The sequence below is a fragment of the Lissotriton helveticus genome, chromosome 5_1 (genome assembly GCF_964261635.1).
Source record: "Lissotriton helveticus chromosome 5_1, aLisHel1.1, whole genome shotgun sequence".
Taxonomy (NCBI): domain Eukaryota; kingdom Metazoa; phylum Chordata; class Amphibia; order Caudata; family Salamandridae; genus Lissotriton; species Lissotriton helveticus.
The window spans coordinates 1,533,213,590-1,533,236,540 of record NC_136065.1 but is presented as its reverse complement, the minus strand read 5'-3'; the positions used below and the strand labels follow the sequence as shown (position 1 = coordinate 1,533,236,540).

The 22,951-nt window shown below is 45.2% G+C and overlaps 1 protein-coding gene across 1 annotated transcript in view; it reads left to right on the top strand.

Annotated features, from left to right (window-relative positions):
• IKBKE (inhibitor of nuclear factor kappa B kinase subunit epsilon) overlaps window positions 1-22,951 on the top strand; it is a 287,848-nt gene that overhangs the window by 80,493 nt on the left and 184,404 nt on the right. The window contains exons 6-7 of the mRNA XM_078644578.1: window positions 7,832-8,013; window positions 10,161-10,321. Coding sequence (XP_078500704.1) covers window positions 7,832-8,013; window positions 10,161-10,321 — 343 coding nt within the window. The remainder of the gene's footprint in view (window positions 1-7,831; window positions 8,014-10,160; window positions 10,322-22,951) is intronic.

Below are 22,951 nucleotides of genomic sequence, written 5' to 3'. Positions count from 1 at the left end.
TGAATAAGCCAGTTGTGTCGACTTATGTTCCAAATCGGTGGCAGCTGCTGGAAACCTACATGAGACTTCAGTGATTTAAAGATGTTCCTTTAGTTTTGGAAGAGGCCAGTCATTTAAAGGTATATATTGCTGTAGCTGTTGTATGATTGAGGCAGCCTGCTACCAATCGTACACTGTCACTCTGATAGCAGGCATCCAGTAATGTCCACTGTATTTTTAGATATCGATCCAGATGGCCCTGTGGCCAATCAGGCTGCTGCTGGGCTTGCCCACAGGGAATTGTCCAAGAGTTGCACTTCTTAGGCCACAGGATGACCCACTGGAACTGGCTTTGTCCTGAAAGGTGAACACAAGGAACCCTTTTATCCTTCATCCACGTGTTTGTGATTTCAATCCAGACACACGCACTTGACTTTACATGGTTTCTGCAAGGGGAGGGGTAACATGAGAGCAGCTAGAGAGATGGAAGCGAGACTGCTATGACCACCACTAAACCTGCTAGAGCACCCTACAATCTTAGGCGCTACATACAGTGCTTAATTTGAGCCAGTAGTTTCCGGTGCTCGGCACTGGCACTAAATTGTCCGCACTGGTGATTATGACAGTCTGCCACATGGTGGCGCTGTCTGTCTAATTTAGGTATAAGCACAACAAAAGTGGTTTATTCATTCAATATACATTAACTATGACTACTACATGCCCCACAAGCCAAGCCATTCTTATAGCTTTGGGGGCCTGGAATAGTATGAATTGTCAAACTTGTAGGAGTGTGATGGTTAATCGTTGTGTTGATGGCAGGGACAATGGAGGTTGTAGTGTCCTTCTCCTGGCACCTATTAATTTTTTTCAAATTAAGCACTGGCTACATATGTATGGAAGGTCCCAAAGTGGAGTAGCAGTCCGCTCATGTACTCAACCACTACTCACACACATCCCTTACAAAATGGAGTCATTTTCGACTGAGTACACAGGGAGAACCATTAGGCGGTCCCCCTGTAGTCCCAGATGATGTATGACCAGATCATGCAGACAATAAACATGCATGATAAAATGAGCATCGCTAGTATGCCTTTGCTCAAGAGTGCCTTGCATTCTCTTGGTGAATAACATCCAAAGCTCCATTGAACTGCAATCACGGGACTCATGACAAGAAGATGTTTGCACAGGAAAATATAAAGTGTGGGTCACTAGGAGGAATTTAAGAGCGCAAGGGCACATGGCTACTGTGAGTGCCTCTGTTCTGCAACCCTACATTAGGAGTAGAACTCCCAGAATGCACTGTGCTGTTAAAGCAAGTACATGCATAGTATTTTGGTAACCAAAAAAATCTTTCCATAGAAAACATCTGTTCTGTGTTAAAGTACATCTTGTGCAAGTACCTTTCCAATGTGTTATTGCTAATGACGTCGGAAAAGTGTTTTTCAAAATGTTATATCATTCTCTATGAAAAAACAGGTTTTATTTATAAATCTGTCAAGCATAGGATTTTAGCTCAAGTGAGAGAGGATACTTATATAAGCTTCTTAGGCCACACACCCTTTAGAGTCAACAACTTGTTCCATCCCATTAAAAGTAGCCATATCCAAAGACATCTGTCAGAATGGCAAGACAGACACTCTTCTCTTTAAACAAGCACTCAATCCCTGCACAAATCTCATCAGCCACATTCAAGCCCAAACCTCCCTTGTCAACTTAATTTAAACTTTCAACGTCTTCCTCATCAGCCATCCCCCCATAACCTCTCTGGAACAGCAATCACTCATCAGAAAGCAGTTTGGACAGAGACTGTAGAGAGATGATGAACTTTGTAATCGCAACTTAAAAATGACATAAAATAGAATTTTAAAAACTAGCAAAATTTATAGTAGATCCAGGACTTACCATGTATGCAATTTGTGAATACCACAGTTGTCGAATTGTATTAATAGGCCGATTATAGAACTGACAGTTAATATGCTAGCTCAAGCCGAATACCATTTCAAATAAATGTTTTTGAGAACTGTGGTTTCACCCTTCGTGATAGGACAATGTATAAAACTTAATATACGTGCATGTGATAAACTCTTCCCTTTTTATCACCATGTGTGTATAAAGAAGGAAGATAACACACATTCTCAAGAAGAAGTAATGTGATTTCAAGTTGGAAACTGCCAGTTTCTCAAATAAAGTTATTTATTTTTTGCTAGCTGAATCACCATCACAGGAATGTTAAACATTTAGCTTTAAAAAGGTGAAGATAAACAGTATTTTTTTATGTATGAAATTTGTCCAAACTAAGGCTGAATATCTATTCAAAGTTGAACTTTGGCTATCCGTAATGGAACCGTTTTTAGACAGCGTGTTATAGAATTTTAAGACTGAAAGTGCAGTGAGCCTGAAGTTGTGGAACTGGAAGCTATATATGACCAAATAAAGTAAGTAATGTATAAAAGAGATCAACCATTGCTTAACTACAACCACGACAAAATGAGGAATGGCTCTGTTTCAAAAGGCAGGAAACGACAAATGGATACATCATCAGATTTGATATGAAGTTAGTTTGGGTGCAAGAAGGCAAAGTCTTTGCTGGTTGATAGAGGCAAGATTGAACACAGATATTCATACTTTGGAAAGCATTGGAAATAGCCCTTCCCTCCTTTTCTGCTCCTCTTTATTTTTCCTGTTTATCAAACTAACCAAGGATTCATGAACAACTGGGTGCAAGATCTCTTTTTGTTTCAGAAACCTGTGGGTACAAACTTCATGCTTGCCTATGGATTGAGGTAATACCAGACATGCTAAAAAATGACAAAAAGATTCAACAATTAGGATACTAAGAAGAACTATGACTTGGTGCTTTTCGATAAGGGACTCAGGGCCACATGTATGAAGCCTTTTTGAGTTCACAAACGGGCCGATTAGCAAATGCAAAAAAGACTTTTCCCATGCATCAAACCCAAATTGCGATTCGTTAAACTGTTACCGAATCGCAAATTGGGTTTTGTAATTCGGTATTAGGAAGGGGCGCGTTAAGGGCCTCCCTTCCTAATACCCAATTGCATTGGTATGAATGAATGTTTTGTGACCGAAATGCGGTCACAAAACATTTGCATTTTACCACCTACTTAAAGTAGGTGGTAACCCATTTGCAAATGGGAAGGGACCCTTCCCCTTTGTGAATGTTTGTAAAAGCATTTTTTAATAGCAGGCACTGGTCCCTCGAACCATTGCCTGCTACTAAAAAACAAGCATTTGCAATGCAATAGGTCTCGCAGCATTAAAGTTTGAGTTACTGGCATTGTAAATGACAATGCTTTGCATTAATTTTTTTTCTTGAATTTGCAATTGGTATAAAAACCTCCCGAGTTTGGGAGGGGTGAAGGAGTGGAGACCATCTGTGCAGGCATTACTTGAGGAAAGAAAGAAAGCACCATAGTCCATTAAAAAAAGTTCAGCAGGTGATCTAGAAAGCGTCAGTAGAGGCACGCACTGTAAACATCTGAGGGGGCCATGGGGGTGCGGGGGTCAGTTATCCGCACAAAAAGGACAAAAAATAGAAACTTCTACATCTCGAAAACGCTCACCCCTTAGAAATGGGTGTGGAAATAAGACACTCGCCTAGGCCATGGGTGCAATTTAGGAAATTGTGACAAAAAATAAAAACATATCAAAATAGATTTTATGTAGTGCTTGACTCCCCATCTTGTGGACTCAGCACTGTCTGTAAATGAACATTTTTATTTTTTATTGAACCTTATGATTGTTACTCATTGGTTTCACTTGCTTTTGGTTTCCAGCTCGTGGCTAGTTACAGGTTGCAAACAAGTTTCTGCAGCATGTACATTAACTCATTGAGCTATCCTACACACTAAATATAAAATGCAAAACAGGCAAAAGCGTGACTTGTCCCCGTAGTGTTAGTGCTATAGGAGCTTTAACACCCAAGGAACACGGAGATGGGGGTAATAAGGGGGCTGACAAGGAGTCAAAGCCACACGAGAAAAAATATACTAGAGCGACAACTCTTGTATGTCCTCGACATAAATTAATATCGGAAAGGGATATGGAATTCGAAAAAAAAACATTACATGTAAAAGGTGAACAGCAACTGTGAGATTCACGGAGGTGTAAAAAATGGTTTGGGGTCATTTTGGTGTTGCTGAGTGTTGGACAGGCCGCATGGTCGGGCTGCCCCCCCTCCCCGCAGTAGGACCTAGACCCTGGCTCTCCCTGCATCCCCAGCCAGAGTCCCTAAACGACCACCCGAAGTACCCTGCAATCCCTCCACTACAAGACACCAGCCCCGGACCCAGCTGGCCCGGGTCACCATCCACACCACGACATCGAACCGGCCGCCATCTTGGGGCACTGCAGCACGAGGCCGCGTGGCCTCAACCCGACCCTAACCCTGGGCCCGGCCGGCCCCGACATCGGGGCACCAACCTCCCCCCAGGAGGCAGAGTGACCACTTGGCAAATCAATGGGAGAAGGAATCGTCAACGGCTCCCCTCCGCCAGGTGTCGATCACCCCCGGCCGCCCTGGGCGCTGGCTCCACCCCCCTGCTGGGTGTCTGGACTCCCTCATCCCGGACCTCCCGGCCACCAGGCGCGAGGGTCCGGACATCAAAGGGGACCAGACCTATAACTGGGGCAGTGCCAGACCAGGAAGGCAGTTGTATCCTGGAGTCGAGAGACCCGAGAAGAACTCATCCGTGACTGGCCTGCTGGCGCTGCCGCGGCCCTCTGCCTCGTAAACCCATCTTGGCCTGCTGGCGCTGCCGCGGCCCTCTGCCTCGTGAAACCATCGTCTTGGCCTGCTGGCGCTGCCGCGGCCCTCTGCCTAGTGAAACCATCTTGGCCTGCTGGCGCTGCCGCGGCCCTCTGCCTCGTGAAACCATCGACTTGGCCTGCTGGCGCTGCCGCGGCCCTCTGCCTAGTGAAACCATCTTGGCCTGCTGGCGCTGCCGCGGCCCTCTGCCTCGTGAAACCATCGACTTGGCCTGCTGGCGCTGCCGCGGCCCTCTGCCTTGTGAGACTACCATCTTGGCCTGCTGGCGCTGCCGCGGCCCGATCCACAGACCCTCCAGCTCGAGGATTGTGAGCTCGCCCCTTACCCCTACCTGTACCGATCCGGTACCAAGACTGTCCCGCTACCCCCTTTCCCTACAGAGACTAGAAGTGAGAGGACCCCCGGGTCCGAGATATCCTGTATCGCTGATATCCTTGCCTTAAGAACCTTATATAAAGCATTGAACTCGACTTGGTGTGGTGCCTGTTTGTGGGGAGGGAGGTAACTTGTCTGTACGATCACCGGAGACGGTCCCCCTCGGGGATCTCTCCCTCAGTATCCGGCCGACCCTCAGGGTCCCCGTCTAACACTGAGACTCTGATATGAAGGAAACCACAATATATGCAATGCCGTTTTTTTAACAAATAGTATATATTGACCTGTGAAAGACGTGTGGATAAAGTTTGCAGGCAGGACAGCTCAGCTCAGCACAGCTGTTCCGAGACAGAACTCACGACTGTAGGGGAGTACTCAGAGTTACCACCTGTTCCCAAAGTCTTCCCAAAGTCCTCTCATTTACACAATAAACAAGCATTTATAAGACGGCACCAAGGATGTCCTCTGCGTGTAGCCGCACTATGCCCTCTGCCAGCAGCCCTTGCTATACCCCTCCGACCCCTTGAGACTGCACTCGCCGTCTAGCCGTAGAGCCTTCGAGCCTTTTTCTCCTGTAAGTGCACACCCGCCACCCCCTCCCCCCGTGCACCCCTTACCGCCTAATGCACTTTTGGCCGCTCACAATTTTTACTACCTCACGTATTCCGTCCGCCCACAATTGTCACCATTACCTTTACTACCTCATGTATTTATTGCTTGCTCACAATTTTTGCCACCTCATGTATTTTGCTTGCTCACAATTGTCACCACTACCTTATGTAACGTAACGTATGCCTTCGCAATCTGCTCTTTTGCAATGTTTCTCATTATATTTCACCCCTGCCCCCTTTCGTGAAGCGCCCTGACACCCGGGCAAAGTCCGCGCCACACAAAAATGCACAAACAAATAACCCCCTGACTTTCGTCCACGCTCCGTCAGCCCATCAGCCCTCCCGAATATCTTTCTTTTGACCCCCGCAGTCCGGGACCCTGCCGCCGCCCGCCCTGCGCCCATACACCTACGCACATCTCGGACCCTCTCCTGGCGACATTTGTAATTTTGCAATATCTGCGCGCGCATTCAAAACGAAACTTACCGTGGGGGCGGGACTTCCGTCTTGTGCGCGAAGCCCGCGCCCACGGAGTTCCTGGTCAAGAGCAGTGCGTGATGCGGGGCTCCCATGCCGGAGAGCCCCGCGGAGGCGACAGAACACACTGGATTAGCGGTAAGTGGGCCTTGGGGGGCGCTCGTGTGTGTGAGTTTGTGTGCGCGTGTGTGCGTGTATGTTCGCTCCTGTGTGTGTGTCTCTGTACAGAGGGGGAGGGGGGAGTGTGCGCTTCTCAGGAGACAGCCAGGCCGAGCACGGCGCGTGCCAGTCGGCGCGTGCCACTTTCAAATCGCCTCCAAGGCGATGCGCGCGGCCAGGATTGTCTCCTGGGAAGCTCACATGCCGACAATAGGGGCTCGGCGGAGACGCGCTTCGCGCGGCTAGCCGAGACCTAATGAAAGGAAAACTTTTAATCTTTCTTTTCGTAAAGCATCCCGTTTAAGAAAAAGGGCTCCTTTACAAAAAAATAGATTGCTTTATTTAAAATCAGTCACAGACATAGTGGTCAGCTGACCTCAGCAGACCAACATCCTTGTGATTTTTGTGATTCCTAGGGGGTTGCAAATTGCAATCTACCTCATTAATATTAATGAGGTAGGTCGGTTTGCGACCCACTATGAATCGGTATATGAAGCTTATGAAGTTTCATACTTCGGAAATTGCGATTGCCTAATTGCGATTCTCAGAAAATCGCAATTAGGTCATCGCAATTTCCGATTTTGACACATGTGGCCCTATGTGCCAGACGTACAAAGCATTTTTCAGGTCACAAATGGCCTAATTCACATATACAAAATGTGATTTGGTAATTTGTTACCCGATCGCAGTTTGTGTTTGCAATGTTCTTTGGGTTACTGGGTTGACTCCCCAAGTTAATACCATGGTTTATTTAAAAAGCAATTTCAGAGATGGTGGTCTACTGACCTCAGCAGGCCACCATCCCTGTGATGGTTGTCATTCCTAATGGGTGGCAAATTGCGGCCTACCTCATTAATGTTAATGAGGTTGGTCGATTTGTGGCCCACTAGGAATTGCTAAATAAGAAATAAAACTTTCATACATTTAGAATAGCAATCACAAAATAGCGCATCAGAGAAACAATACGATTTGGAAATCGTTATCCTAAAGGAATGTATACTTGGCTTTTAGTGTTTCTTGGTTGGGATTGGTAATTTGAGGTACCCGTTCCCCACCCAGCCCCCTGCTTCCCTATTAAATTTCATGGTGACTATGCGGTGTGCTTAGTGGGGGCTAAATTTGCACATTTGGTGTGACCGGGAACAGAGTTGCAATAGCCATGCTTGGATGTAGGGCAAAAAAATAAGATACACAGAAACTGTTTATCCCTCGTGCAAGAGGGTACAAGATCAAAGATGCATTGAACATTTAGAAACAATTAGCAAAGCTAAATGAATTTCTAACGAGATTGAGGTTCCCCATTCCAGTTCCCAAATCCATTTAGTATAAGTTTGAGACTATGACAGAGCAGAACCATAGAGATTGCTCGCCCCGTAACTATGACGTGGCTCTAGTATGTGTGTGGATGCCAATCCTGACTAATGTCTCTATTCCACCGCAGTTGCTGGCATGAACCACCTCCGCGAGAATGGTATCGTCCACCGAGACATCAAGCCCGGGAACATAATGCGGCTGGTGGGCGAGGATGGCCAGAGCATCTACAAACTGACAGATTTCGGAGCCGCGCGAGAGCTGGGTGATGAGGAGAAGTTTGTGTCAGTCTATGGGACCGAGGAGTACCTGGTGAGTGCTGGGAACGCTTACACGGTTGCTGCGATCTGTGAAAATCCTGGTTATGGCCTTTATCCCTGTGTGTTTGTTGGCACCCTGGTTCATGTGTAAATTCTTGAACCACAGAATGTACAAAAGTCCATACATAAGAAAATATATATTACTGCATTTTTATAGCACGAACCTTACCCAAAGGCATTAGAACTTAAAGCATATTACACATTTCTTTCCTTTTTAAGGAGATTAAGCGATTTGACCAAAAAAATAAGCTGTTAAGCCAAGGTCAAGATTAAAACCAGCTTCCCCATGTTCCAAAGTCGCCAGCACTAGCTACTAGGTCAAATCTCCGCCACACTTATTCTAGTGTTGCTTTAATGTATGGACTTCAGTGCGGGTAGAAAGAAACGACGAGGTTTCTTTACTTCTGAACATGCTCTTGTTGGAATATTGGAATTTAGTAAGGTGTTTCTTGGAGGAGAATGTTCTATTTCTCCTGAAGTAGGAAATAAATGGAGATTGGGGAGGTGTTCTGAAAATAATAGTTATGCTTCTTTAGGGCAGGTTGTCCATACTAGAGAGATTATTCTTATAACAGGAATTCTCTCCACAAGTGGACTAGTCCGCACGGCTCTGGGGTAATGTTATGTTCTTGTTTTCATGAAAATAATTATTTTCAAGTAAGACACTCCCCAGGCGTTGGGAAAAAGAAAAGTTCTTATCATAAGAAGAGGAATGCGGCTATAATATATGTAACTTCCAGCGCTTAAGTCTAGCTGAGGCACATGCATATATTCAGGGCTTTAAGTGGAATGAAAAAACTAGGGGTCTCTCAAAGAGGCGTAGCCAACGTAATTAAGGGCGTGGCTTAAAACACAAGCTAAAAATCTGTGCTTACATAGTGTGCCGGCCGACTAGTATTTTGCTGTTTCTGTCATTTCATCCAGATATATGATACAACAAGTAACATCGTACCTACAAGAAGTCGGGACTATTAGCTTTGTCAATGGTTGTTAGTTGCATAAAATAAATAAGCAGCATCTATGGCTTGTATATAATATTGAAAAAGCTCCCACTTAAAGCCCTGGCGACACCACAACAATGTTGCTGCTCCTGAGTTTCAAAAAGAAAAGGGAAACCCAGAGAGAAAATGACTCTCTTTAAAGGATTTCCACACCCCTACAACACTCAATGGCATGACGTCATGTCGTATCGTCTCCATTAGCGAGCAGTGAGCAGTGTTAGCCGCCCACATCCATGTACAGCTGTCAGTGCAGTCTGGCAAAAACGGACCACCTGTGCCAGGGCACAAAACAGAGCCCGATAGAGAGCCGTTTCGAGGCCCCTTTAAAAAACTACCGGTGCTCAGCACTGGTGAGACCCGGCCCACTTAAAGCCCTGCATATATTTATATTCACTGATAAGAACATAAGTTCTCTGAAGTTGTCTGGCTCTCTCTAGGAGTGAAAAACAGAGCAGAGAGAAAACATTTTGGGAAGCTGCGTAATCTAGGCCTTTTTTGCCATGCAGGGAGGTGATGTACAAACCACGAGGCCAAAAATCATATGGTTTATAAATATCACCTAAATCCCAAGAGGGTAATATAGGGCTATTGTGCACGTTACATGGTATGTATTTTTTGTACTACATTACATATTAATTGATTTTAGTACTCTTTAGAAAGATTTAGCACATATGAACGCCGTCTGTTTACTATTCGCCATTTTCAGATATTTCTGTCAATGTTTTGAGAAATGTGTGCTTTTGTTGGGAATGATGTGCTAATAGGCAACAATGTTTATTATAAATCAAATTTGAAATGCAAAGCGCATTGTAGAGAAACTAAAACATACATTCTAAATTGCGTTTTTCTTTTTTAATGCATTCACACTATAGACATATATAAAGAACTGAAAATGCAATGTGAGACTGTCACTTTTTTGACAGGGTTCTACTCTAACAATGTTTTGTTCATACACTAGTTTCAGTGGCAGATGCGTGCATCAAGTATGGACCTGTAAGGGTGAGAGTGAGAACTGAATGAATGTGCTGTGACACATAAAGAAGAGGTGGCAGAGATGACTGGGTTTCTGGAATATGTTCCTCGGAGGGTGTGGCATGTTCTTAACGTCTTCTCCCTTTTGCTTGTCTTGTTCTTGAAGCATCCTGACATGTATGAGCGTGCAGTGCTGAGGAAACCATTGCAGAAGGTGTATGGAGTGACTGTGGATCTGTGGAGCATTGGTGTGACCTTCTATCATGCTGCAGTGGGCAACCTCCCCTTCATCCCGTACGGGGGGCCGCGGAAGAACAAGGAAATCATGTAAGAGGGCCTCAGTGGGTTTGATCTCTTTGGGTGAAAAGCAGGTGCGACTCCTACACGTTGGTGGAGCGTCTCCCCACTACTTTCTCACAGTGCGAGAAGCCGAAACATAAAATGGTATTCTAAATACCATTTTATGTTTCTGTTTCTCGCACTGCGAGGAAGCAGAAGTAGAGTTTGGTTGGGGGCGGGCGGGCGGGTGGGCGTTCCTGGTCCAGGCAGGGGGAGTGGCTTGCCCACTGTTGTGCACGCTGACTGTTTGGTCGGCTCCAGGTCCGACCAAACCAGTCATGCACACTTTGCATTTTCTCTATGTAGGTTGCATGCAGCCTACATAGAGAAAAGGGCCTGCCCAGAGACGCCTCTGGGGTCAGCGTCCTAGCCAATCACAACGCTTTGCAGCGTTGTGATTTGTTTAGGGGAGGAGAGGAGAGGGAGGCTGCCTGCTTCCTGTAAGGCGCAGAGAGAGGCGACGCGACGCGGGACCGGAGGCGAAGGTAAGTTTAAAGTTAATATAATTTTTTAACTAACCCGACTAACCACCCACCCACCCGCGAGTGTTGCCGGCTGCTACTGGTGAAAAGTACTGTAACTTTTTTTTAAACATAGTTTATCCTCGATAACTTTAGGGTTTCATAAATATTGACAATTTTAGGATTTAACAATGGGTGGACCAGTTAGCGCTAGGTGATATACGCAGAAAAAATTCAGATGACCGTTTAGGTGAAGTCTGCAAATTCCACAAAATATTCCATTGAATGGTTTTGCTACTGAATACACAAATCAGGTTTGCATGCTCTCACCACACACGACTGGTAGATAGATCTGTGAATTAGGATAGAATAGAATGGTTTTGCCTGACATAAGAGTGGTGAAGCTGCAGGGTCTTTCCTTTGACTCCCACTTCACGCAGACGTTGAACCATGCGCATCGGGGAGACAGTGTCAAAAGTCGCCGATAGGTCAAGCATTATCAACACCGCCGATCCACCCTGATCAATCTGCGTGCGAAAACAGTCAGTGGCCCGAAAAGGGCAGGCTCGGTGCTGTGACCGGTGCAGAAATCTTTCTGAGCGAGATCTAAGACCTCCTGGGATTCAATGTATTTCATCTGCTCACTGTTGATTAATTTTTCCAGGATTTTAGCAGGGGCAGGGAAAAGCGAAATTGGTAGAAAATGTTTCAAATCTAGGGGGTCGGCATTAGGTTTGTTGAGAACCGGTGAGACAATTGCTTCCTTCCAGATGACCGGGTAGCTACCAGATAGAAGTATGAAGAATGAAGAATTGAGTATCTTTGGCGAAATCTGGGGACTCACCACCAGGTCAGATGTTGGCATCATGACCATGGCAATGAAACTGGCCATCCTTCCAGCATTGATAACGTTAATGCCAATAAAGGTAGTCAGAGTAGCACTCACTATTTAAGTGTGAACAGACAATTTAGCTTGTGATGTGTGCTATAGATATGTTGAAAATAATTTTAATAGATCTGAAAATAGCTATAACTTTGTAGAAGGGCCTTAAAGGAAGCCACTACGGCACTGTTTTTTGTTTTCTTTTATATTTATTTTTATTAAAGTCATGCTCACTACAGAAGGACTTACAACAGGACATGTCGCATATCATAGTACATACATGACATATGGCAGAGGACAATACTGTAAAGCATAGATACAATCAGAACTGTAAGGGCCCATCAACAAAATCAAAACTACTGCAATGTTAAGGTGTGATGATCCATATCTGAAGTCGCGTTGATGAGGAAGAACTTTTTTATTTGTTGTACATGTACGCTAAGTTTTTTCCATGCTCGCCCTCAGTAAAGAGGAGAGACGTCCATTGAGACAAGGGTAGATGAATCGAAAGTGGAAGAATCTGAGCCAAGACTAAATGTGCCTTCTGTGGTGATGTGGCTGTGGATGGAACATGCTGGTTCCCATATTCATAAATATACACCAAATCCTATTGAAGGAGGAAACTCATCACCTTGAGGAAAATTGAATTTTGCCCTGTTATGTGTCCCTACGTGTTCCCCAACATGTAATAGATATGCATGACCTCCATGCATTTTCCCTCCATGGCCGAAAATAAAGACGCATTTGCAGTTGCGTCCAACGTTAGTATGTCAGTTATTCAGTCCTCCGTGAAAGCAACGTGAATTAGGCTTTTAGGCCTATGTTGCCAACGTCTATACATGGTGCACGTTAAATCATCGAGATGCACCCGTTTCTAAGATTCCACAGGGCCCGGACACAAGATCCAGGCCTCCAGCCTCATGAAGCCTCCGAGAGATACAGCCCCGCCCGCATCCCTGACCCTTCCCTTACTTCCTGCCAAGCAACGCGGTGCCCGGCCTGCCTGCCAAGAATATATTATGCCTACAGTTATCTGTTCAGCTCCCCGGAGTCACATTCCTAGCTAACGAACAGGATAAACATATCCGTCTACAGTCCAGTCCTTCTGTCTCCATGCAAGTGATTTACTGAATTAGTATCCATAGAAGATCCATAGCACACGCAATACATAAAGAAATATATGCATACACTAGCTTTTAGTGACAAGCAGCCTTTGCCCTGATGACTTTTAGAATCGAGCAACATGTACTCCAAACACAAGATATCAGATACGCTATAGGTACAGGTCGTTCTGACATCCCAGACTCCAGTCTCCTCTACTAGTGCTAGAAGTTAGCGCCCCCCAGCCCTCCCCAGTTACACGTCATGACTCGTTTTGCGCGCACCAGTAGGTTAAAGGTTCCAGCTGCCCATGAAACCCTCTCCATATGTCCACCCACTTATGACACTTCTGTGACGTCTACATCACACACCTCCGTGCACGCCCTGTGCATGCCTTCTTTCACGCCCATATGTCCTTATCTTTCCTTTTTCACTTGTTACGCCTACTGTATTCAATGCAACTGTACAGTTCTACTATATATATTGTATGATGTTAATGAAATGTTGAATATCCCTTCCTGAACCTTAGTAGGTGATGGAACCCGATGTCCATTGGCTCGAGCCACTTAATTAAAGCCTGTATGACTCGGATACCACGGACTCTGCCTCTCATTTATTGAGCTATTCTTATAATCATTTAATGCATAGAAAAATAGTCCCGGTAATTATTATTTACCACAGAAATGGCGCCCGAATAGGGACTTCCCCTTCCCCACGCGCCGGCGATGTAACGCAGGCCCCCTGACCCCTTCTACAGCCGTGACGGACCCCTTCTGCGCACCTGCAGGTTTTCCTGCTAAAACTCCCTCAGGCCCACGGAGGAGACGGAGACTGCGGTCCAGCATCCAGACGAGGCGGTGAGGAATGCGGGGAGTCCCGACCAGAGCCCAAGCCGAGAGAGCAAGGTCCGAGGTATCCAGAGGCCCACCTGTTTCCGAAGCCCGAAGCGCATGCGTAGTGCGTAGCAGTAACCAGACGTCATAGCAGTCCAGTCCGAGGCCTTCAGTTTTGCTTCCCGGTGAGTACCATTGCTGGGAACGCATCTAGACGGGTACATTAGTTTGTGCCCGGTCCAGACGGGTCTGGGTACACAGATCCGGTCCTGACGTGTTCACCTAGGTGGAGACGGTATGACGTGTCTCTTTATGAGACCGGTATGTTCTGTACTGTTTTAGCAGTGCATCCAGTAATTCTGTTTTCTAGTATAGTCTCTCGAGATTTCCAGTATTATGTTTTCAATGTACTAGGTAGTATCTGTTCGAACTGTTTTTAATGTGTTTTTGATGTCGTGGTATGACTGATTTGTTTTGCTATTCACTACTGTGTTCATTGTGTTCAAGTTCAAGTACGTTCAAATATGCCTCTGTTTTCAAAATTACGTCAGATAGGAACCAGAAAAGGGATACTCGAAGAATCAGTTCCTGTCCCACCTAGGGACAGTCCCGGACATTTCATGTATCATAAACATGGCTTAGATGCCATACTGTACTTAGACTTATGGGTAGACTATACCAAAAATCTGGAAGAGAAATATAGATGGCCTGTTTCAGGAACTTGGGATGCTGAGTGCATCATGAGAGTAGAGGAAGCATTATGGAAAAAGAAAGCCAGACAATCCCAGAAAGATGCCATAGAATTGTGGCGTAAAGAATCCCATAAAAGAACAGAAAAAGAAATCAGGAAAACAGAACTAAGTAGGGAAGCATCAGAAAAAGCCCAAGAAAGGGAACTACTAGAAGAGGGTGAACGAATTAGAGCAGAACAGTCAGACAGACAAAGAAATGCCCTTATTAAAGGCATGTACCCCCTTCTCGCCGAGGGTCTGCCTAAGGCGACCCCGGAAGCACCCTGTAATTTACCGCCACCATTGGTCCCGACTAAGCTACGTCATAAACCGACTGCAGCTGAAATTTTCCTTTCTTCCTATTTAGACGACACTGTCCCAGAATATACAAATCCGCGTCCTCCTCCGCCTGCTCAACCTCACAACCCTGTTAATAACGCGATTACTGTTCCTCCAGCCACTGGTCCTGGAAATCCTTTTAATCCGCCAGTAACCCAGGACCAACCTACATTACGTATGCCTACTTTACCTGTCACACTACCAGCAGCGACGGCACATCCAGTATTAGTTGATGATTCTATTTCAGGAGGAGCAGGGGGAGGTATCCCTATCACCCCGCCTCAAGTAAAACGAATGACGCTGAGAGACGCAGCATTACAACGCACGCCAAAAGTAACTACATACGCAGCCCTCAAACAATACCTTACTGATTGTAGATATGACCCAGTGCCAGGCGAAGATCAGATGATATTATATTCCATACGTCTACGACGAGTTACAAACTATTTGACTATCTTACCAGAAATGAGGGGACATTTAGACAATATGTATCATTTCATCAGGACAGGGGAAAGACCAGAAAGCATTCACGAAGCTATGGCACACAGGAAGGTCGAGACTCAAAATATGATCTTGCAGTTTTTGATAAATTGTTTAATAAGAGAACAAGACCATCGTGGTAAAAACAAAGACGAGATGAAAGTCCTGACAAAATGGAGTGACAACATAGCAGAAGAAAAACACAGTAAACAAGGTTGTATGGAATCCATGTATAGAAAGATTCGTAAAGAAATTCTAGGCATACACGAAAGGGAGAAAGCAACGAGAGAAACCGAGAAAGAGAATGAGACCTCAGACGAAGATGTAGACACAGAGAACCCAGATAGAATAGCGTACGTAGGTAGGGCGAGACCTTTTGACAGATCCACACGCCTAGAATGTAAGAAAACTTTTCTTCCTCCCGTACCAGAACAGTGTTCTCTTGAGCATTTATTCCAAGCTACCGATAGAGTTCTGAAACAACGAATAGGTTACAGTGAGCTTAGTACCATGCATGAACAGGAATTAGCCCGATCAGCTGTTCAATGGATTAGTAATTCCAGCACGTTTAAAGACGAAGTAGTGGCCCAAACGTTTCTGAAACTTTCCCCAGACGAACAGCGACTGGTGGGTATGTACATGATCCAACACCTCATTACACTGTACGAAAGTCAGCATTCTGACCCAGGTCCCCTATATAATGTATTGGACGAGTTACTCCTAAACAGATGGAAAGGTCTAGGTACCGATTTGATTAATGTCATTTTAGAACAACGTCACAAATACAGAACGTTCCTGACTCCACATTTCGTTCCTGTTCCACCCCCGGTAAGGAAGACATATTACATAGACAGACAGAATCCCTTGCGAGAAGTCCATCCTGTTCGGACAGGGGGAGGTGCGCTCGAACGAGTATTTGTTTACACCCCTTTAACGAAAATAGAACTACTGGAAATGAAAAAGTTAGTGCCCTGTCACGATAAGGATCCAGCAGGGTTTCACCGTGAATTAAAAGACATGCTCCGCATGGGAGAATACACGTATCCCGATATCATTAAAATGTTAAAGGTCTTGTTGCCTGCGGGCATATATGAAAAACTTAAAGAAAAAGAATGGGAGGTGGGAGAGAAAAAGATTGACTGGGCAGAATTAGAAAACGAAGATAAAACACGAGTTCCTGGTACTGGTCTCGGGGAAAAAGCCAAAGCATTGCCCGAGTTGTTAATACAAGTCTTGCCAAGATTACTAGCCACGAAAAAGGAAGACTGGGATGCCATCTCAGCCTGTAAACAGAAACAAGACGAAGACACTAGTGATTTTTATTCCAGATTTGAGAAATGTTTCATTATTAATAGCGGCTTGAAAACAAGTAGTGAATCGTATCCACATCTTTTTGTTACCAAATTAGTAGAGAATTCTTTAGCACAAGTTAAAAATCGAGTACTGAAAGTTGAGAGTACCTGGCAAGCTAATACCCCGTCCCAAATGTTACAAATGTTACAGTATCACCAGAACCGAATCAGAGAAGAGCAGGAACACGAAAAGAGACGTATGAAAGACACGAAAATGAAAGTAATAGTTGCACAGTCTGTTCCAGTGGATAGTCAGAAGAGGGGTATGACTCAGACCAGTCATTCTGCGGCTCCCGTTAAAGGGACATGCAATTACTGTAAACAGCCAGGTCACTATATAAACGAATGTGCCGTTCTGAAACATAACATAGCTACTGGTAAGACGAAAGAGAGACCGCGTCCTCCTAGACAGGAACATGTTCCACAAAACACGCAACCACCGCAGAATGCACAACAGACAGTAACAGTACCGCAGCCTATAGCTGCCACACAACAAGTTACACAGCAGATGTACCAGTACGCACAGTCAGATTATCCAGATTATCAGCAGTATTCATGAAACAGCCTAGAGAGGGAGGTTGGCTTGCCTCTCATCGAGGTTCCTGTAGATCAAGAGGGTCCCTATGTACACATCCAGGTATTAGGGAAAGACAGAAAATTTCTGATTGATACAGGGGCAAGTAGGACTACCATCAGTCATGACGAGGTTCCAGGGGCTCCTCTCTCAGGCTCAAGAAATGTTTCCCTGGGATTTTCAGGAAAGCCTATTGTTAATAAAGTATCGAAACCAGTTTCCCTAGAAGTTGGTCCATTGTCCCGAACTACAGACTTGTTACTTACGAAATCATGTCCAGAAAACTTACTTGGTATGAAAACATTGAAAGAACTGGGAGCAGTGATTTGTTGTTCTCCGGAAGGAGTGAGATTGTTTTTACGTGATTTTAAAGGACATTATGTGTTAAGAGATTTTGATCCAAGATTACTGAATGTACCACAGCATTTATGGGCGCAAGGTCCTACTGATGTAGGTTGTATGCACATTACACCTTACCGTGTCACTCTGAAACAAGGAGTTGTACTACCCCGAATCCGACAATACAAATTGCCACCTGAGGCTGTAGCAGCCTTATCGAAAATCATTGACGAGCTCATTGCTCAAGGAGTGGTTGTAGAAACTGACTCCAATGTATGTAATTCTCCTATCATTCCGATCCTTAAACGTACTGACCCAAATGCACCTCCAGTCTACAGACTAGTGATTGACCTTCGAGAACTTAATAAATGTATCATACCCCAGTACCCAGTGGTTCCAGATATATCTTCCCTATTGACTGCCATTGATTCAGAAGCTGCGTTCTTTACTGTCATCGATCTCAAGAACGCCTTCTTTAGTGTCCCCATCCATCCGGACAGCCAGTTCCTTTTCGGATTCTGTTTAAATGGAAGAAGCTATAAATTTACACGTGCACCTCAAGGGTTCACAGAAAGTCCTAGTATTTATAGTCAAGCACTGAAACGACAACTGGATAGTATTCACATGCCGACTGACACTGCCCTGCTCCAGTACGTTGATGACCTATTGATTACAGCCCGTACAGAACGTGACTGCGAACGTGCGTCACTGACAGTCTTGTATTTTCTGGCAGAAATGGGACACAAGGTATCCCCTTCGAAACTGCAATTCTGTGTCCAGCAAGTGGTGTACCTTGGTCACTTACTGTCCAAGAGGGGTAGACAGCTGACACCTGACCGTATCCAGTTAATTGCACATCTTCCACAGCCCAAGACACAGAAGGAGGTACGAGCTTTTATCGGCCTCACTTCTTACTGCAGACAATGGATCCCTCAGTACGCATATCTAGCCAAGCCACTGATACAGTTGACAACACAGGAGGCAGCAACATCGACTGTCCTCCCTTGGACCCAGGAACATACACTTGTTTTCAACGAATTAAAGAAAGCTTTATGTCAAGCACCTGTTTTAGCGACGCCATGCTACAGCAAACCTTTTACACTTTTTGTCACTGAACGCGATGGTACAGCATTATCTGTTCTCACACAAGATCAAGCAGGACAACACAAGCCTTGTGCTTATTTTTCTAGCACATTGGATCCAGTAGCCCAGGCTTTGCCTGCGTGCCTCAAATCAGTTGCAGCCACAGCTTTAGCTATCAGACAAAGTGATTCCATAGTGTTAGGACACCCCCTGACAGTACAGGTTCCACACTCCGTGGAGGTTCTTTTAAACCGAACACAGACTCAGCACATGACCATAGCACGATTGACAGGGTATGAACTGACACTGTTTCAGCCACACATAGAGATCAGACGATGCAACATATTAAACCCCGCTACACTGTTACCCTCGATTACCTCAAACCCCACAACACATGACTGTGTAGAAATCATTAACACCATGACGAAGCCAAGACAAGACTTGACGGACATTGCATTACCTGACCCAGACCTGACACTTTATGTGGATGGTTCATGTATGAGAACAAGTACAGTAGAGTTAGTGGCAGCATATGCAGTGACTACTGAAACTGACGTTATAGAAACACATCGTATTGACACCCTGTCTGCTCAAGCAGCAGAGCTCATCGCTCTGACCCAAGCCTGCATACGAGCCAAGAACCTGAAAGTAAACATATATACAGATTCACGTTATGCACTCGGAGTCGTTCACGACTTTGGAGTCCTCTGGCAAGAAAGAGGTTTTATGACCTCTCATGGAGCCAAGATTCAGCATGGCCCCCTCATTCAAGCTCTGTTAGAAGCAATACATTTACCTACAGCTATAGCCATCATGAAGTGCAAAGCACATACGAGAATCACTGACACCATTTCCCAGGGTAACGACCTGGCAGATCGAACAGCCAAGCTTACAGCTCAGACTCCAGACATTCCAGCTGACACGACAAAGACAGACGTTCCAGTCCTGACCACTTGCATGACAGTCAAGGATCCTACACAAGATGTACTAGACATACAGACACATGCTACTTCAGACGAAATCAAGAAATGGACTGAACAAGGAGGGGTCCAGACAGATCAGGGATGGTTGACGAAGGGAAAAGCCACATGGTTTCTCCCCGACTCTATGGTTCAAGTCATTATTAATACTGCACATAGTCCAGCACACTTAGGAGAAAAAGCCATGTTAGACAGCATCCAGAACCTCTGGTTTAACAAGCATTTACGAGCAGCAGCGAAGCAGAAAGTGCGTACCTGCATGATCTGTTGTCAGTTCAATCCAGGTAAAGGTGTTCCCGTGGAACGAGGTGGATTCCATCCTCCTGACCATCCTTTTGAAGTCCTCCAGATGGATTACATACAGATGGACCGATGTCGAGGATTCAAGTATGTCCTTGTAGTTGTATGCGCTCTGTCCAGATGGACAGAAGCATATCCAGTCTCAGATTATACTGCCGTGACCACTGCCAAGCAGCTGGTACGTGAGTTTTTCCCTCGATATGGTTTGCCCCGTGTCGTGTATTCAGATAATGGACAGCCATTCTCGTCCGAACTCATGAAACAGGTATCACTTCTGTTAGGGTACCAGTGGAAATTCCACTGCGTACGACACCCTGAGGCAGCTGGCCTCGTCGAGCGACACAATCAAACTCTGAAAAGACGATTAGCGAAGGTCTGTGCAGAAAAAGGTGTAGATTGGATGGTAGCCCTGCCGGTTGCCCTCTTCTATATGCGAATGGTCGCTCACTCTAGGTCTGGTTTGTCACCGTATGAAGTTGTTTTTGGTCGTCCCCCAAACATGTGGGGTACACCTATGCCTCGTAAAATCACCGATGTTGACAGTAACATGCTGACAGATTACCTAGCTTCCTTGATGTCTGCACTACTCTCTTGTCGTTCACAGGTCGCGGCTGCCTTCCCGGACAACACCCAGGTGAAACCGCACGAGGTCGTTCCTGGAGATCTAGTTCTGGTTCGGAATTTCGATCGCTCAAGCCCTCTGGAGCCCCGCTGGAAGGAGCCAAAACTCGTTCTGAGACCACAAGGACCGCCGTAAAACTAGAAGGAAGAAAAGGCTGGCTCCATTCCAGTCATATCAAGCGCTTCCATGGACCGTGTCCAAAGACTTTTTTCAAGGACTGCCCCGATACTGACTCTAAACTTCCCCTGTTAGAGAAAACTCCGCAACAGGAGTATAAAATCAAACTAAGGTCTAGTAAGTCAGACAGCGTTTAATTGTTTAAGTCCCCCTCGGGTGAAGCGGTTAGACAGGTTTCTGACATGTATGAGTTAGACCCACATAGTGAGAGAGATAGACGAAACTTCAAGAAAATGAAATATTGTAAAAATCTCCGAAGCAGATGCATCGTTACATTATTGTTTATGTTTATTCTGAGTCTTACGATCACATGTATAAGTTGTATGTTACATGTATTTTTTCCTCCTCTTGGTTCACATTTGCACCTTTCCTCTAATGATACCGTAGAGCACACATTTAGTGAACTACCCCCTCACGAGTTATCCTATCGACTTGCAATGCGCAACAATACTTTTATTCGTATGTTACACTATTCGCACCAGACCAGCAATGCCACTAATTGCTGGGTATGTGGTCGACCCGCCCCTTACCAGACCATGAAGGGAGCTCTGCCACTCTTTCCCTATCCGTTTTCACACAATGGTTCGTGTGGAGCATGGTTTACATTGACGTCCTCTTTAGACAACAAGTCCACAGTTTTCCTTCTGAATACAGTTATGAATGAAACCTGTTTCCCAGACCAGAACGATCTTTCCCATAGGACAGGGATAGATCTAGAAAATGAAGTATATGATCTAGGTAATTTTTCCTCTAACCTCATGGTTTTGAATGTTCAGTCCGAGATTGATTCAGACTTGCCTTCTATAACAGTTCTACCAGTGAAAGGTGAATTGTGTGTTAGAAAGAATGGTTCAGTACACCTAGGACACAGTGATTGTACTACTGTGGTCGAGTATAGTGACAAAGGAAAGTCTACTTTCAAAGCTTCACGCCATTCTTACTTTATATGTGGTCAGACCGCTTATGTACGTTTGCCCCTAGATTGGGATGGAACATGTTACATTGCATTCCTACTGCCACCAGTTTTTCTAGCCCCATCCGATTATCATCGAAATACCCATCTAGTACACGTCAGACATAGAAGGGAGATTGAGTCCCCAATTGTCGATCAGACTGAAACTGCATTGGAACAGTATACGGATTTCAATAAAGGTTTCTTTTTCTTCATAGGTCCCGTCCAGAATAGTAAATTAATACGCAGGTTAACCAGAACCCTTGAAGCAGTAGTGAATGAGACTACTTCCGCCCTAGGTAACTTAACAGAAGAGCAGTCTGCTATGAGATTTGTTGTTCTTCAGAACCGCCTTGTCCTTGACGTCATCCTGGCCGATAGGGGCGGAGCTTGTAGAGTCATCGGATCTAGTTGTTGCGTTTTCATTCCTAATAACGCACCGTCTGTGTATTCAGCAATAACTAGACTTCATAAAATAGCTCATCAGCTACACCAGAATCCAGGCACCTGGACTTGGTCCGGCTGGCTCTGGAGTGTAATATCTGCCTGGGGATGGAGAGTACTGTCATTCCTGGGAGTAGTAGTAATGATCATATTCAGTTGTTGTCTCTGTTTACAATGTGGTCCAGCGATTTGCGGCTTGTGCGCCACAGCTTGTATTCCACGTCCAAAATCCCATACCCAAATGAGAAAAGACGAGCAAATGATGCTGTATGAACAGATAGATGGTCTCATGAATATTGATGTTTCCAGAAGGGAACGTAGGTAACAAGGAGGGAATGAGGAAAATTGAATTTTGCCCAGTTATGTGTCCCTACGTGTTCCCCAACATGTAATAGATATGCATGACCTCCATGCATTTTCCCTCCATGGCCGAAAATAAAGATGCATTTGCAGTTGCGTCCAACGTTAGTATGTCAGTTATTCAGTCCTCCGTGAAAGCAACGTGAATTAGGCTTTTAGGCCTATGTTGCCAACGTCTTTACATAGTGCACGTTAAATCATCGAGATGCACCCGTTTCTAAGATTCCACAGGGCCCGGACACAAGATCCAGGCCTCCAGCCTCATGAAGCCTCCGAGAGATACAGCCCCGCCCGCATCCCTGACCCTTCCCTTACTTCCTGCCAAGCAACGCGGTGCCCGGCCTGCCTGCCAAGAATATATTATGCCTACAGTTATCTGTTCAGCTCCCCGGAGTCACATTCCTAGCTAACGAACAGGATAAACATATCCGTCTACAGTCCAGTCCTTCTGTCTCCATGCAAGTGATTTACTGAATTAGTATCCATAGAAGATCCATAGCACACGCAATACATAAAGAAATATATGCATACACTAGCTTTTAGTGACAAGCAGCCTTTGCCCTGATGACTTTTAGAATCGAGCAACATGTACTCCAAACACAAGATA